At 47.1% G+C, this 16,969-nt stretch overlaps 1 protein-coding gene across 2 annotated transcripts in view; it reads left to right on the top strand.

Annotated features, from left to right (window-relative positions):
• Positions 1-16,969, top strand: part of LOC149436815 (inactive carboxypeptidase-like protein X2) — a 121,320-nt gene that overhangs the window by 64,574 nt on the left and 39,777 nt on the right. For both annotated transcript variants that reach the window (XM_089661416.1, XM_089661415.1), the window contains 2 exons: positions 11,356-11,506; positions 14,045-14,133. In XM_089661416.1, the coding sequence (XP_089517542.1) occupies positions 11,356-11,506; positions 14,045-14,133 (240 nt within the window). The remainder of the gene's footprint in view (positions 1-11,355; positions 11,507-14,044; positions 14,134-16,969) is intronic.

Raw genomic sequence — 16,969 nt, 5'->3', positions numbered from 1 at the left:
AGATGATTGGGGCATTTCACAGCAGTCAGTAAACCTGACCTCTGACCTACACTGTGCTACATGGAAATATTCCACACTATGAGGATCTGCCTTCTCTATAATGACCCGGGGGTGGCGCTCTGCAATACAGTTAACCTAAAATGTAAAGTTCACTGAATTGTACAAATGTGGACTGCAAAAAAAAAAAAAAAATGAAATGCGGTTGCAGTTTGTAACAGAGGCATACTCCAGTAGCTGGTATCTTCAGGGTGAACCTCAAGTCTTGAAGGATTGACATCTTGATGGCCAGCTGTGTCTTTCTGACACCTATCTAGTTGTTTCTCTCTTTGGGGAAGAAGGTAGGCGGGCGAGACCAGGAAAACGGACCAAGACTAGGTCAACAACAGCAACAGATCTTGGACCTTTGGACTCTGACTCCGACAAACCCCTGGACCCAGCCCACTGTCCCCTTTTATTCTCACAGGTGCAGTGGGGCAGACCCAAGGACCCTGCTAAAAGCCAAAGAACTGGTTCAGAAGGCCAGTTATAGACTGGGGCAGCGGCCATTTTTTGTACTGTTGAATTGTTGGTCAAGGGGGCGCACTAAACACCTTAGCTGCCATTGTGCTACATGCTGGGTGTCCAGTGCGCTCCTGTACCTTTAAGGAGGGGTGGGCTCCCTCAGGTCCATCTGCCCTTGGTCTATCCATTAAATACATGTGCCTCTACTATGGGGGCTCTTAAAATTGGAGAGTTAGGAACTACAGAACATCGGGGTGCCGTGATGAGGCTCTGTAGCTTACGCATGTCCAGGAGAGGACTGAAGGCAAGGTTGCAGTTCAGCTTTCAGGAAAATAATATCTCCTTTAACCACCTCCCGCATATAGTAACATGACGGGCGTAAGGCGGTTCTCTTGTTCTGGGAGGACGTCATATGATATCTCCTTTAATTGTAGGACTGGATGGTCTTCCTCTTTCAGGCAACATCCGATTGTCATTCCATTGGTGCTCATTGCTCAGGACTTTCCTGGAGGCCTCTATCATCCTATGAGACACCAAATAGAGGAAGCTGATCTTCTATCAGACATCATAAGGACAATCATGTATCAATTAAGGACTTTTCTTCAGATCAAAGTGTCCTCCTCACCCCCCCCCCCCCTCCATAGGCAGTGACACATGTCAGAGGCCTTCTGCAGGATGCAGAGACAGATGGCGGGTCCCTTTAATGTGGTCACCACCATTGATGGTTGGTCGGTGGCTCTGCTCCTTCAGTAATAGTTTGTTTGCCTTGTGTGGAGGGTGTTGTACAAACATTAATAAGTCTCATCCTTCTCCTCCGCTGACACCCCAACTTGTTTGCTCTGCACTAAGCACTTCGGCTTGTGGTTCTTAGCTTGGCGCTCTTCCCATTCCTGGAACGAATGTTGGCCCCACGCCAGCGGCGTTCGCTCTCCTGCTGATCTTGGCCGGAGCGAAGTTTGCAAAAAGGTTAACTCCCGCCTGCCTGGATAGAGATTCATATACTCATGTGCAGTAACCACTTCAGCCGTTACCCCCGGTACACCCCCACCATGAATCTATCCACCTTTAGATGATCCCTCAAAACCCTTCTCTTTAACCCCTCGCCCTCCTGAGGATTTCCCCCCTTTCCTGACCAGGACATTTTTCGTGTTACGGCACTGCGTTACTTTAACTGACAATTGCGCGGTCATGCAAAGCTGCACCCAAATGAAATTTACGTCCTTTTTTTCTCATGTATGGAGCTTTCTTTCGGCGGTATTTGATCACTGGTGGTCTTTTTTTTTATAGCACAAAAAATAAAAAACGCGACAATTTTGAGAAAAAAAACCAAGATTTTGGACTTTTTGCTATCAAACATGTCCAGTAAAAAAATGTAACAAATCAAATTTCATCATAAATTTAGGCCAAAATGTATTCTGCAACATGCTATAAAAAAAATCCCAATACGTGTAAATTAATTGGTTTACGTGAACGTTTTAGCGTCTACAAATGGCGGGATAGAGACCGGGATTTTAATTTTTTTTCTACTAGTAATTGTTGCAATGACAAATGTTTTGGCATTCTCATGTGTTTGCAATGTTGCGCACAGTGGACACAGGAACATGAAGATCTCTGGAGATGGTCTTGTCACCTTGAGACTGTCCATGCTTTTCCACCATTTTTGTTCTCCAATCCTCAGACAATGCTGCTTTTCTCCTCCATGCGGTACAAAGAGACACACAACAGAAAGGTGGAGGCCATTCCTCGCCATTGTTACAACGCCCCTTCTTTATTAAGCCGATCCCACTTACTAGCCGCTTCCAGCTGCCCTATAGAAGATATACTGCTACAGGGCGGCAAGGGTGCACAAAATCACGTATATTCACTGCCTCGGCTGTCAGTCGCCGGGTACTGGCCCCTGATTACTCACCGGCATCCGATGATCGGGGAGCATTTCCAACGGAGGGAGAGAACTGTATGTAAACAACACAGATCTCATCCCTGTCAGCTCCGGCACACTGCTTTGTATGGCTCTGCATAGCAGCATGCTCACAGTGAAGCACACACAGCACACAGTTAACCCTTTGATCACCCCTCATGTTAACCCCTTCCTGCCCAGTGCCATTAGTACAGTGTCAGTGCTTTTTATTAGCACTGATCACTGTATTGGTGTCACTGTATTGGTGCATTGTATTGACATACAATTGAAATGCTACAATTTTGGCCATATTCAATATATTTATATATATATATATATATATATATACACACACACATTGCATTTTGAAAAGCGTTTTTATTATAAAATGTATAAAAATATTTTTAAAAATACATTTCAAAATGGCAATGGACCCAGAGAGCGGACTTAAGTGTGAATATTTTCATTCCTCCCAAATTTCTGAGATGGGAACAAATGACACCTATTGGCAAAAGAATGTGAAGTGTAGGACACACGCCCCCCCCGAAAGGAGAATTATACAAAAAAATTTCCATATGGAAGAAAAACATATTTGAAATATATTTTTAAAAAATTCTTCCCAAATATATTGCCATATATTTGAAATACTACAATTTTGACCATATTCAATATATATATATATATATATATATATATATATATATATATATATATATATATATATATATAAAAATGTTGAAATGTGTTTTATTACAAAATATCTGAAAAATATTTTTTAAAATACATTTCAAATATCCTGTATGTCTTTAAAAATACAAATCTACATTTTTGGAACGCATTTAAATATATGTAAAAATATATGTTAAAATGACTTTCTTTATATGTTAAAAAAATATATAAAGATAAAGATATATATATATATATATATATATATATACATATATATATACATACATACACACATATATATATACATACATACACACACACACATATATATATACATACATACATACATACACACACACATATACATATATATATATTTATTGAAATATATTTTGAAATGTATTGACTATGGCCAAAATTGTAGCATTTTCAAATATATGTCAAATATGTTTTTCTTCCATGTGGGAATGCCCGCCGCAGTCCCGCGATAAGTCGCTGATTGCTGCCATTACTAGTAAAAATTAAAAATTAAAAAAAATCCCAGTATCTATACCGCCATTTGTAGATGCCATAACTTTCACATAAACCAATTAATTTACATGTACAGTACTGGAATTTTTTTTTAGCAAAGAATACACAGAGCAGAATACATTTTGGCCTAAATCTCTGACGAAATTTTATTTTTTAAATTTTTTTTTTACTGGACATGTTTAATAGCAAAGTGAAAAATATAGTTTTTTCTCAAAATTGTAGTTTTTTTTTTTTTTATATAGCGCAAAAACATTTTTTAAAAATGCAGAGGCGATCAAAGATCACCGAAAGAAAATTCTATCCGTGTGGAAAAAAGGATGTAAATGACATTTGGGTGCAGCGTTGCGTGACCGCGCGATTGTCATTTAAACGAACGCAGCGCCGTATCGCAAAAAAAAAAAAATGCCCGGTCAGGAAGGGGGGAATCCTCTGGAGGGCGAGTGGCTAGAGACTAATCCAGCAGATGTCAATATGTAGAAGAGATACTCAGGAGAGAGACAAGTGTGGCCCTGTACTCCGGTAACGTGCGCACATCGCCAGTACATTCCCAGTTGGAGGACAGAGCTGAGATTCAGCAATAAATACTCCAAGAGCCCGGCGGGGCCCGTGGAAGTCAGCTAAATGTTTATGTAGAAGGAACAGAAAGGGCGCTCAGTCTTGTAGCAATATTATCATTGAGGATAATCCACCCTTCATGCTGGGGAGATGATAGGAAAAGGGTTTTCAAAGAGCTGCTCCGGGGCTCCTGCACACGGCTGAGAAAACCGCCGCATTCCTAGCGTGATGGCATTTTTTTTTTTTTAAAGAGATCTGAAACAGGTGCATTGTTGCCCATTGATCCCTATGGCCCCTTTCACACGAGCGGACCGATGGGGTCCCAGGCAGACCCGATCGGTCCATCCATAGACCTCTATGGACTGCCGGGTGACATCCGCCAGCATCCGATCCGATCCACCAAAAACAGACCGATGGGGATCCCGGTTCCCATCCGTCCAGTGGATTGGATGACAGTCGGGTGGATACGGACAGGCGGTCCTCCGTTTCCATCCGACCGCCCCATTGAAATCAGTGGTCAGTGTCCGGGCCTGCAGCAGGGATCTGTCATCCACCTGCTTAGCACGGATCAGCGGAGAGATCCCCCCCACTGATTGGTTCCACCCCATCTGAAAGGGACCTATGGCAAATCAAATAACTCCCCACACTCCGTGCCTTTTAGCATCACCGGTGAAGATTTCTGAGCATTTCCTAAAATAATTTGTTTTCCAATTATGTGCCTTAAAATACAAGCTGAGATTTTATTGGATTATATTTTACCACCCCCCATCTTCCTCTCAGGCCCTCCCTCTTCTCCTCAATCAACCAAGAAATATCCGATTGCCTCTCGGGGGATCAGGAAAGAATTTTTTCCCCTGCAGCAGCAGATTGGATCGTGCTTTGCTGGGTTTTTTTCCTTTCTCTAGATCAACTGTGGGTGTAGGATTATAACTTTTTTATTTTAATGGTTGAACTGGGTGGACTTTTGTCTTTTCAGCCAGACTAACTATATAACTGTGTAACATGCGATGCACACTCCATGCCGGGGGCGATGCACACTCCATGCCATGCATGGGCAGCTAAAGCAAGGGGAAAAAATGGGCACAAGGTGGTATACCGATTCGATGGCATAGAAGGGAGCAGGGTTCTGCCACCTTGCATTGGGTGCTGGGTGAACCTGTCCCAGTACTGGCAGTAGGCTGGTTCTTGGGAGGAGTTATGCAAATACCAGAATGCCAAGATTGTTAAGGCATTAGAGGGAGGCGTGGTTATGCCTCCCACCCTTGGGTGCTGGGCGAACCTGATCCGGTACTGGCAATAGGCTGGTTCTTGGGAGGAGTTATGCAAATACCAGAATGCCAAGATGGTGAATGCATTAGAGGGAGGCGTGGTTATGCCTCCCTGCCCTGGGTGCTGGGCGAACCTGACCCGGTATTGGCAGTAGGCTGGCTCTTAGGAGGAGTTATGCAAATATCAGAATGTCTTGATGGTGGATATCAATCTGGGGGAGTGGACATTACTGGGCAGGCTGTATTTGTATGTAGTATTGCAGGGTCCTCCCAGAGCTCTAGAGCCCATAGATGAGACCACCACTGCAGACCAGCCAGCAACAAGTATGGTAGAGCCCACCCAGGGCTCTAGAACCCATTGGTGAGACCACCACTGCAGACCAATACACTACAAGTATGGCAGAACCAGGGAAAGCCCACCAAGAGCTCTAGAGCCCATGGGTGAGACCAGCACTGCAGACCAATCCACCACATGTATGGCAGAACAAGGCAGAGTCCACCCAGAGCTCTAGAGCCCATGGGTGAGACCACCACTGCAGACCAATCTACTACAAATATGGCAGAGCCCACTCAGGTCTCTAGAACCCATGGGTGAGACCACTACTGTAGTCCAATCTGCAACAAGTATTGCAAAATCATGCAAAGCCCACTCAGAGCTCTAGAACCCATGGGTGAGACCACCACTGCAGACCAATCCACCACAAGTATTGCAGAGCCCACCCAGGGCTCTAGAACCCGTAGGTGAGACCACTACTGTAGACCAATACACTACAAGTATAGCAGAACCATGCAGAGCTCATCCAGAGCTCTAGAACCCATGGATGAGATCAGCACTGTAGACTAATCCAGCACAAGTATGGCAGAACAAGGCAGAGCCCACTCAGAGCTCTAGAGCCCATGGGTGAGACCACCACTGCAAACCAATCCACTACAAGTATGACAGAGCCCACCCAGAGCTCTAGCACCCATGGGTGAGACCACCACTGCAGACCAATCCACTACAAGTATGTCCGAGCCCACCCAGAGCTCTAGTACCCATGTGTGAGACCATCACTGCAGACCAAATCACGTCAAGTATGGCAGAGCCCACCCAGTGCTCTAGCACCCATGGGTGAGTCCAACACTGCAGACCAATCCACTACAAGTATGGCAGAGCAGACGCAAAGCTTTAGAACCCATAGGTGAGACCACCACTGCAGTCTACTCCACTACAAGTATGGCAGAGCCCACCCAGAACTCTAGAACCCATGAGTGAGACCACCACTGCAGACTACTCCACTACAAGTATGGCAGAGCCCACGCAAAGCTCTAGTACCCATGGGTGAGACCACTACTGCAGACTACTCCACTACAAGTATGGCAGAGCCCACCCAGAACTCTAGAACCTATAGGTAAGCACCAACAAGCCAACTCTGGATGATGGGGGGGATTCAGTTAATTCACTCCTATCATTGAGAGTGTAGCTACTACTCATCCTGATGATAAATGTATATAGGATGGATGCAGATGTCCATTGTGTCACCAGGTGTGTACTATCGAGCAGAGCCAACATTACTCCTCCATTGATATCTGGGGGCCACAAGCTCTCCTTCATAGAAGTTGTTTCCATGCACTGCACTGATGGCCAATGAGCTGTATGCAGTTTTGACATAACTTGCTGCATAATATCCGGGTGTATCCATGCTGTAAATCAGCCATTTTGGATGAACGTTTGACCAAAATCAGGCACAGAAGGCATTTACAAGTCTTGTCTTTAAGGCTCTGCAGTGTCTTGCCTGGTTCAACGGAGGGAGTTTTAGTTCCTCCAAGTGTGGTACAAATAACATGGAGATTTTGTATTTTATTTCCCAGCCCCAGAATGAGGGGCCCTGACACCATCTAGGACCCCTGCATACAAAGTCTGAGCCCCCTGGAGCTCAGCGTGTCAGTGCTGACGCATGGGAAAAATCAGGTTGAGGATTTTGGATTCCGCAAGATTTTCCCAGTTTAAGGACCTGCCAATGAGCAAACATTGCGCCCACAACTGGGTCCAGTGTCCATATTTGCAGCACTCGGCACTCCGAGAATTATTATTACAAACCGCGCGATGTGCCCAAGTAAACACGTCTTCTCCAGGCTTTCTTCTGCTTTTCAGAAAGTATAGTCCTGTGAAAGGCAATAGAACACCAATTCTGATTTTTCCTAAATCAAGGTTCTCCATTGACCCCCTAGGCTTGATGAGACTATCCACGAGGCCAAAAAAGAATGGAAGCCAAAAGGGGTCAGTAATTAATAGGTTGATAGGGGTCAATTAACTTTTTGCGATTGCTGTAGAGTTCCACACCCAGGGGTGTATTTAGTTCTTGTGCTGCCCTAGGCAACACTAAAATTGGGTGCCCCCCCACAACCCCCAGCACCCCCTCTTCGGCCTCCATAACTCTCCAACACTCTGCTGCCCCCTGAAAATTGCTGCCCTAGGCAAACGCCTTGTTTCCCTTGTGGTGAATACACTGTTCTCCACACCAGTCACTAGCCCAAAAGTTGAGGTGGCTAATGGCAAGTCAGTGTTACCCCGGGTAGGATGGTCAGGTGACTATCACCTGGGTGTTGTCATTGGCCGTGTGCACACCCACCTCAAACTCTGTTGGAGAGCCACACAATATATGATAATTTGGCTAAATGGTTAGCACTTCCATCTGGCAGTACTCGGGTCATTGGTTCAAATCCCAACCACGGCACCACCTGCCTGGAGTTTGCATGTTCTCCCTGTGCCTGCGTGGGTTTCCTCCGGGTAATCCGGTTTCCTCACACACTTCAAAGACATGCTGGTAGATGAATTGGATCCTGTCTAAATTGTCCCTAGTATGTGTATGTATGAATGTGAGTTAGGGACCTTAGATTGTACGCTCCTCGGGGGCGGGGACTAATGTGAATGTACAATATGTTTATGTAAAGCGCTGCAGAAATTGACGGCAATATATAAGTACCTGAAATAAATAAATCATTTGATTCAGTAGTCACCTACATGTATTAGATAGACTTCAGGTCTATCTAATGCCGGCTATAGACGGTTCGTTTATTGGCCGAATTTTAGGCCGAAAAATGAAAAATCGGTCATTCTGTTGCCACCAATGCTTACAAAAATCGACCGTTTTTCATAAGTTTTCCAGCATGACCGATAATAGAAACGAGGAGGAAAGTCTGCTGACGACATTGCCCCACTAACGGTGCGAATATTGGCCGATTATTCTTTTGGACGAAAATTCGGCCAATAAACGAAGCGTCTATGGCCTGCATTAATATTAGTTTCCTCTTATAGCTTGCAGAAGAAGATAATGTAAGGGAAAGCCAGCTGTGTGGGACAAACAGGTTCTATTTCATTGCACTGTGCTGTCGGTCTAACGCTGGTGACTTGCTGACAGGAGGGGACAGCAAAGTGGTACCCTCATCAGCCTGTGATACTTCGCTGTCCACCATTAATGACATGATTCCAGTATATTTGGCGTTATGCGGCCATATTTTATGTATTCTAGCTGGATGACATTTAGCCCGGGCTCACACTGATGCGGAGCAGAATTCGCACCGCTTTCTATACAATTTCCGCACCGCATCATGATTGCACGCCGTTCATGCGAACCGCTGCGGGTGTGTATGTTGAGTTAACAACACCCTGAAATCGGTTCGCAAAACGCGGTGCAATGTGCAGAATCGGATGGCCTGGGTGTGAATACTCGTGCAATCCGATTCTGGTGCGGACAAGAAAACAGGGTCCTGCACTACTGCTGCGCATGCGGTGCGATCTGAGCCATGCAACATGTACGGCTCAAACTGCACCGCACAGAAATCGCATGTGGTTTGCACAGGAATGAGGTGCGGTTTCTGTCCGAATCACATGCGATGTGCCGCACCGCATCAGTGTGAACTCAGGAATGTACAATATATATGTAAAGCGTAAATTGACGGCAATATATAAGTACCTATAATAAATAAATAAAGTCAGGCTCAGTTTTCACAGTATTGTGTATCGTAGATGTTCTCCACTTTGTTTTAGAAAATGCCTGTTTTTTTACCTTCCTTCATTATTGTGTTGCTGATCTCATGCAGCCTCTTTGCCGCCAATTCCTGTCCACATGCAATTGCCCCCGTGGTGGCTGCACATCATTGCTCTGGGACGACTCTTTTGGAATTGACAACGAATGGGACCGTGCCTGTGCAACGAGCATTGGCATTGCCACTTGTAGTGTAACAAGGTGGCAACACAGAAAAGCAATTTGGAAACAGGGACAGAGCGTTGTCACCCCATAATAGGAAATGTCTGAACCAGGGGCGGACTGACAACTCATGGGGCCCCCGGGCAATAGGGGATCACGGGGCCCCTGTGTCTTTGCCCACACTCAAAGCACACCCAAAAAAGCCTATTAAAAAAAAAAGGTACCAGGGGCATCTCATGGGCCCCCTACTGACCCCGGGCCCTCTGGCAGTGCCCGAGTGCTTGAATGGTCAGTCCACCCCTGGTCTGAACAAGAACCTTCATGGCAGGATCCTCAGGGATCATTGAAATGAATGCTGCAGATCAGGGATGGACTGACAACTCATGGGGCCCCTGTGTCCTTGCCCAAACTCAAAAAAGTCTATGAAAAAGGTACCAGGGGCATCTCATGGGCCCCCTACTGACCCCGGGCCCTCTGGCAGTGCCCGAGTGCTTGAATGGTCAGTCCACCCCTGGTCTGAACAAGAACCTTCATGGCAGGATCCTCAGGGATCATTGACATGAATGCTGCAGATCAGGGGTGGACTGACAACTCATGGGGCCCCCGGGCAATAGGGGATCATGGGGCCCCTGTGTCCTTGCCCAAACAAAAAAAACTATGAAAAAAGGTACCAGGGGCATCTCATGGGGCCCCCTACTGACCCCGGGCCCTTAGGCAGTGCCCGAGTTTCCAAATGGTCAGTCCTCCCCTGCTGCAGATTTACCAAGTGTAGCACTACCTTCGTGAGGGACGCTGTGTGGTGGGTACCCCTAAGCTCTGCGCAGCCAGGCAACAAGCATTTTCCACACTTTCATCCACCGCCAGTGAGCAGTCCATGAACTTGGTTATTTTGTTTTTTTAGGAGAAATAACTTGGATAGGGAGATAGGGATTATGGGATGCCCAGTTGGCTTGAATCAATAAGGAGGGTCACTTCCTTCCTATGTACAAAGGCAGATCCTGGACTGATCTTTTCCTGAAAGCTGTCAGTTGTTGTGGATCAGTAGCAGCCGCCCTTTATGGGCGAGGAACTAGCAGCCCCTCAAAAATCAGCTTAGCTTCTTGTAGCTACATATAGAGATGTCTCCTCTCCCCGTGCAGAACTGCTCCCAGCTCCACAGACTGCAGATACTGCCAGCCCTCCTGGCTGCTTGGAAGATCTCCCAGGACAAGGATCAGGGACTGATCCCATTGTTGTCCTTAGACAGCTTGCTACATGTAGCGATCTCTCCCCTTGTAGATCCTAGGGTGTGCTGCTGAACTCACTCTGTCCCCTGTGCTCCCACTCCTCCAGGTCTGGATCCCATTCATGCCTCACTGCTGAATGTATCCTCCCGAGCCAGCCTGAGCCCAGCCTGGAGGCCACCCCCCCCCCCCAGACCCAGGGGACCCCTCCCAGGAACCATTTCTTCAGCACTCCATCTTCTAACTGACTCCCCCGTCAGCCTGACTCTCCCACATTTATGGGCCATTCTACCACTCTACCCGGGCCTCCAATCCTGGGATTGGCCAGACTCCCATAAACATGCAGATTAAATCTCCACCCCTTTCTGTTTACCGACTTCTAGAAAGTTCTATGGTCCTCCAGAGTCAGGAGGACGATCCTCGGCCATGTTTAATTTTTAAACCATTAAGAAGCATTGACGCTTACATTTTTGTATTATGCCAGATTTACAGAATTCAAAAAAATCTTGTTCATTTTTCAGATCTTTAAAGCAAACAAAGACCCGGACACACCAGTCCTGAACCGACTGACATCCCCGATGATTGGACGCTACATAAGGATCAATCCGCAGAGCTGGTTTGAAAACGGCACCGCCTGCCTGAGAGCAGAGATTCTGGGATGTTCCCTTCCAGGTGTGCTATCTGGGGCTGGTCAAGGCTGAGTGGAATCGTAGTTGTTGTCTACTTCTTATTATTAGCATGACGGTACAATTTCCATTATGACAAGACAATGAATTACGATAGGTGGGTTCAAGTTACATGTTGGTGTTGGACATGACCATGCTGAGGCAGAGCCAGAAGAGGCACCGGCCTTAGGAACCCAGATTTAGGGGGCACATGTGGGGCAGGAGCCCCTCCTGTCTTTGTATAGCCATCTCCTGCACTGTACAGGACTGTGTTGTCAAACAGCTCAGTGCTGCCGATTGCACTGGGGTTGGTTTACTAAAGCACAAGAGTTGAAATGGTGAGAGAGGAGCTCAACGGCACCACATCCCATAGACAAGGAAAAAGGGGGGAACCTCCCCAAAATTGTGGAATTTTTAGGGTGCCAGTAATGATAAACACAACAAAAAAAAATAAAATTGGCAATTTTTATTGATCCATAGAGAAGTTAAAATTCATAAAATAACAGCAAATACGTTTCTCCTGCGCTGGGAATGGACTCAGTGAAACCAATAGGAATGTTCTGGAATAATTACTGCTTGCTGCCCTCAACAGTCCGGGGTGGTCCAAATTCACTAAATGCAAATGGAAAAAAACAAAAAAGAGGGCACGCCTGAATCCATATGATGGAACCCTGAATGACCAACTGGCTAACGGTTTCGAGGCTCTGAGGAAGAGGTTGTGTCCTCGAAACGCGTTAGCAAGTTGGTCATCCAGGGTTCCATCGTTCTTCAGGCTTCTTCAGGAGATAATTTACTTCTCCTAAATATTTAACCAGCTCACCTGTTAAATAGGTCATAAATGCTTTTGATCGACTTTCACCGACAGATTTCCAGGGATTTCTCCTCCTCTGTGATGCTTCTCTTGTGAACAATTCTCGAGAGAACAAATCACAAGGAGCTTCCCGTAGTGTAATACGCTCTTGCTTTAATAACTATAAGCCAGATAAAAACTACTCACATTAAAAATTGGGTCCACAGATCCTTACAAGCATGCGTATATAATATAATATAGGGGTGGGTGTACCAAGATGGCGGCTGCCATCCAAAACCAGAAATGACACCACCACACGTCTGCTCAATGCGTTGCGTCACGATTCACATGACTGCCTCAGGGACAGATTACTAACCCAGAGACAGAGTGGTAATTGGAGACCAGTAGATTAGCTCCTGATCACATGATCACTGTGACAGCCGATCACCTAAATAGCATGCCCATAAATTAGGTCAAATCAAGCGCTGGGTACACATAAAAGTAGGGTACAAGGCTACCTGCTGACATAAAAGGTAACCTCAAAAACCTTCACATAATAAATCATGAATAATATAATGCAGCGCTAATAGCCATAAATGATATCAGAAATCACATCAAAGTAAAACCAGTATACACATATCATTTTAGGGTGAAAAGTGAACGCTGTAGAAAGTCAGTAGGTGATGAAGCAGAATATCCGTGACTCCTGTGCTGGTGAAACTGAGAATAGATTGCACTAACCAGATAGAAGAAATGCTTGCGCATGGAGTATATAAGACCTACTCCCGGTACTCTGGATGTAGGACTCTGGAATGGGTAGTAGTCATCTAAACTGCAGCCACCAGGAATCCATAGAAGACCTCTGGATATGTCAGTTACAGCCACCGGGGGAGGGGGGGGGGGGGTCATCACAAACCTCAGATGTCAGATGAGTAGGATTCAGGCAAGCCTTCAAAAAGCATGGGGCTCCCAAACAAAAAAGGGCCCCAGACAAAGAACTCTGATAGTGTAGTAGCTTTAATGGTGATGATACACATATGAAACAAGCACTTACAGAGTAATGTACAATGACTGCCGGCCGTTCTCAAAAAGCCATGCGGTGTGGTAGATCAATGGGGGGCACCTCCCCGACGCGTTTCGTGTGTAAGACACGTTTTCATAAAACCCCTCCCTCCTATCTCGTTCTTCTCAGAACATCCCAGCTGCCAATCCAGAAAGCAGTTGAACTGGGTGTAGCCAGGTGTTGATTGACAAGCTACTGAATGAATAAGCAGTGTCAATGTTAATAGCCACACCCCCCCTTCTCCTCCCACTGTAATGCAAGGAGGCTCCTCCTACATGAGTGACAACCCTGCTCTGGATTCAGGAACAGTGCGGCGTTGTCCTACCATCACAGGACGCTGAATTAAGTGGACTTTACTGGCAGGATCAGCAGGGATGCGTGGATCTTTGCAAGGGGACTAAGAAAAAAAATGTGTGTGTGTATATATATATATATATATATATATATATAAATTATTTTTTTTTTTAATGGGAGGCCGTAGTTCTACTTTAGCTGTTCAGTGTGGGGATACATTTGGGTTTTGTATTGAAAGCTAAGCTTAGGATAAGGGGTTGGGTTAGGGGTTAAGCAGACACCTATCCCACTAAAGTCCCCAGCCAGCGTAACCACGCGACAAACCGGGCTGACCGCAGTCCGCAGGGACACTAACACTGAGAGCACTATGTGAAATTGTGGTTTCTGTCTCTCCACAGACCCAAACACTGTATTCATGTGGGAACACGAGCCACTGCCGACCGATAAACTGGAGTTCAAACATCACAACTACAAGGAGATGAGGAAGGTAATTACAAGACAAGACAGGCACACTGCGGAGACAGAGACGGGACAGACTGCCAATCCTTTGATGTGATATCAAATCAACTCTTACATTGGAATGTATTTTTAATGATAGAGACACACTCTCTCCTTCCCCTCTCTCTTCCCCCCCCCCGCCTCCCCTCTCTCTTCCCCCCTTTCTCTCTCCCCCCTCTCTCTCCTTCCTTCTCCCCCCCCCTCTCTCTCCTTCCCTCCCCCCCTCACATCCTTCTATCTCTCTCCCCTCTCTCTGTCCTCCTCTCTCTCTCTCTCTCTCTCTCTCTCTCTCTGCCCCCCCTCTCTCTCCTCCCCCCTCACATCCTTCTATCTCTCTCTCTCTCTCTCTGCCCCCCCTCTCTCTCTCCTCCCCCCTCACATCCTTCTATCTCTCTCCTCCCTCTCTCCACCCTCTCTCTCTCCCCTCTCCTCCCACTCACATCCTTCTATATCTCTCCGCTCTCTTTACCCCCACCCCCCCAACCATCTCTCCCCCTTTCACTATCCCCCCTCTCTATCTCCCCTTCTCTCTCCCCCCTTCTCCCTTTCTTTCTCCCCCTACTCTCTCTCATCTGTTTATCTCTCTCCCCTCCCCCTCCTCTCCCCTATCTCCTTCTCTCACCACTCTCACCCCCCCTTCCCCCATTCTCTCCCCCTCCTCTTTCTCTCACCACTCTCTCCCCTCCTCTCTCCCCCTCCCCTTCTCACCCCCCCTTCCCCCTTTCTCTCCCCCTCCTCTTCTTTCTCTCACCACTCTCTCCCCTTCTCCCCCCCCCTCCTCCTTTCTCTAACCACTCTTCCACACCCCTCTTCTCCCTTTCTCTCTCCCTCCCCTTCTTTCTCTCACCACTCCCTCTCCCCCCTCTCTGTCCCATTACTCCCCCCCCCCATCTCTCTCACTGCCCCCTCTTTCTCTTGCAGAAATCTGCATAGAGCTTTAGGATGTGGGCATCCTCAGCAGGGCCACTGATAAAGGGGTACAACCAGGCCTCCTGTAGGGGGACCCATCACAGAACAGGGGGGCCCGGACAGCAGCTTCAGGCTTCATGTAGGATCATGTGTAGTCAGTGCATACATACTGTCCCCCTGGGTACATGGCTCCCGAGTGGTGGTAATATTATTCCTGGGCTGGGGGGGCCCCATCACTTCATCCCGAGGGCCCGGAGACAAGGGGGACTCTTCTTCTTTCTCTGGCACCTGCGGACTTACACTATCCTGGGCCGGTCCACATTTGAGAAGATGAAGTCCCGGCTCCCTCGGTCCCTGCTGCTGGCTGGCGGAATGATTCGACTTGAGCCCGCATTCACACCGGTATGATTTGTCATGTGACTTGACTGTTCCAAATTGCATGACAAGTCGCACCCCATTGCTGGCAATGGAACCGTTCAAATCGCAGCAACTCTTGTCACAGCGACTTTGAGCCGGGTTCACAATTGTGCAGTGCGGCACATCGCATGTAATTCGCACAGGAACCGCTCCTCATTCCTGTGAAAATCACATGCAAATTGCGTTCGGTGCAATCGGAGCCGAACATTTTACATGGCTCTATTCGCACCGCACCCGCACCAAAAAGGTACGAACCCTTTTTTTGCGATCCGATTTTGCACATCGCACCGCGTTTTGCAGACCGATTTCGGGGTGTTGTTAACATTCACACCCGCAGCAGTTCGCATGAATGGGGTGTGAATGTAAGGCGGTGCAAAATTCGCACTGGAAACGCTGCAAATAACGCACCGCATGAGTGTGAACCCGGGCTGAAAAAGGTTCCTGCGCTACTTTTTCCCGAATTCATTGCGACTTGCGTTGACTGTTAAATGGAGTCGCAATCCGCTGCAAAATCTTCGGTAATCTCTCTGACCTGAGACTTGGAAATCACACTGAAGCAGGGGCGGATTGACCATTTGGAAACTCGGGCACTGCCCGAGGGCCCAGGGTCAGTAGGGGGCCCCATGAGATGCCCCTGGTACCTATTTCGTAGGCTTTTTTGAGTTTGGGCAAGGACACAGGGGGCCCCATGATCCCCTATTGCCCGGGGGGCCCCATGAGTTGTCAGTCCGCCCCTGCACTGAAGTAGCGCAATTTCAAAGCCACGCTGGTGTGAGTCCGGGCTGAAGGATCCGTAAGCCAGCCATAGATGTCGATGGGGGAATTGAGCGACTTTTGTGAAATTTGCATCATGTATGGCCTGCCTACAACAGGCTGGGGACAGATAACGATCCCTTATCCCGGGTTCACACCTAAGCGTTTTGCAGAAACGCACTGCAGATCATTTAACATGATTTCCTATGAGACACGTTCACATCTCTGCGTTTTCACCCGGTGCGGTTTTTTTTTGGAAAGAGCCAGGGGCTTTTTTTTAAACGCAAAATGTTGCATTTTTTTGGTTCTATAGACTTCAATGGAAACGCTGCAGAAAAGCATGTTGTGCGTTTTTGGTCCATTTTGCATTTTTAATCTGCCTAGCAACAAAAAAAAAAAGCAAAACGCGGCAAAAACGCACTGCAGAAACGGATCAAACTCAAATTGCATAGGTGTGAACCTAGCATTAAAGACAAAGCTGGTTTTTTTTCAAGGTGGGTAGTCAGGGTCTTGGGGGGGAGGGTTGGGGGCCCCATCAGGCTGTATGGGGCCCCATGATTTCTAACAGCAGCCTTGATCCCCAACACTGCAAAGATGTTACATGTTTGCCATGATACCTAGACATAGCATGTCTAGAGGGGTACATCATGTCCAGGGGCAGACTGACAACTCATGGGGCCCCCAGGCAATAGGGGATCATGGGGCCCCCTGCGTCCTTGCCCACACTCAAAGCACACCCAAAAAAG

This window comes from Staurois parvus, unplaced genomic scaffold, assembly GCF_062004578.1.
Source record: "Staurois parvus isolate SC_StPar_1 unplaced genomic scaffold, SC_StPar_1.0 ptg001335l, whole genome shotgun sequence".
Taxonomy (NCBI): domain Eukaryota; kingdom Metazoa; phylum Chordata; class Amphibia; order Anura; family Ranidae; genus Staurois; species Staurois parvus.
The sequence above is the reverse complement of the archived record's forward strand: the minus strand, read 5'-3'. Positions and strand labels throughout refer to the sequence as shown.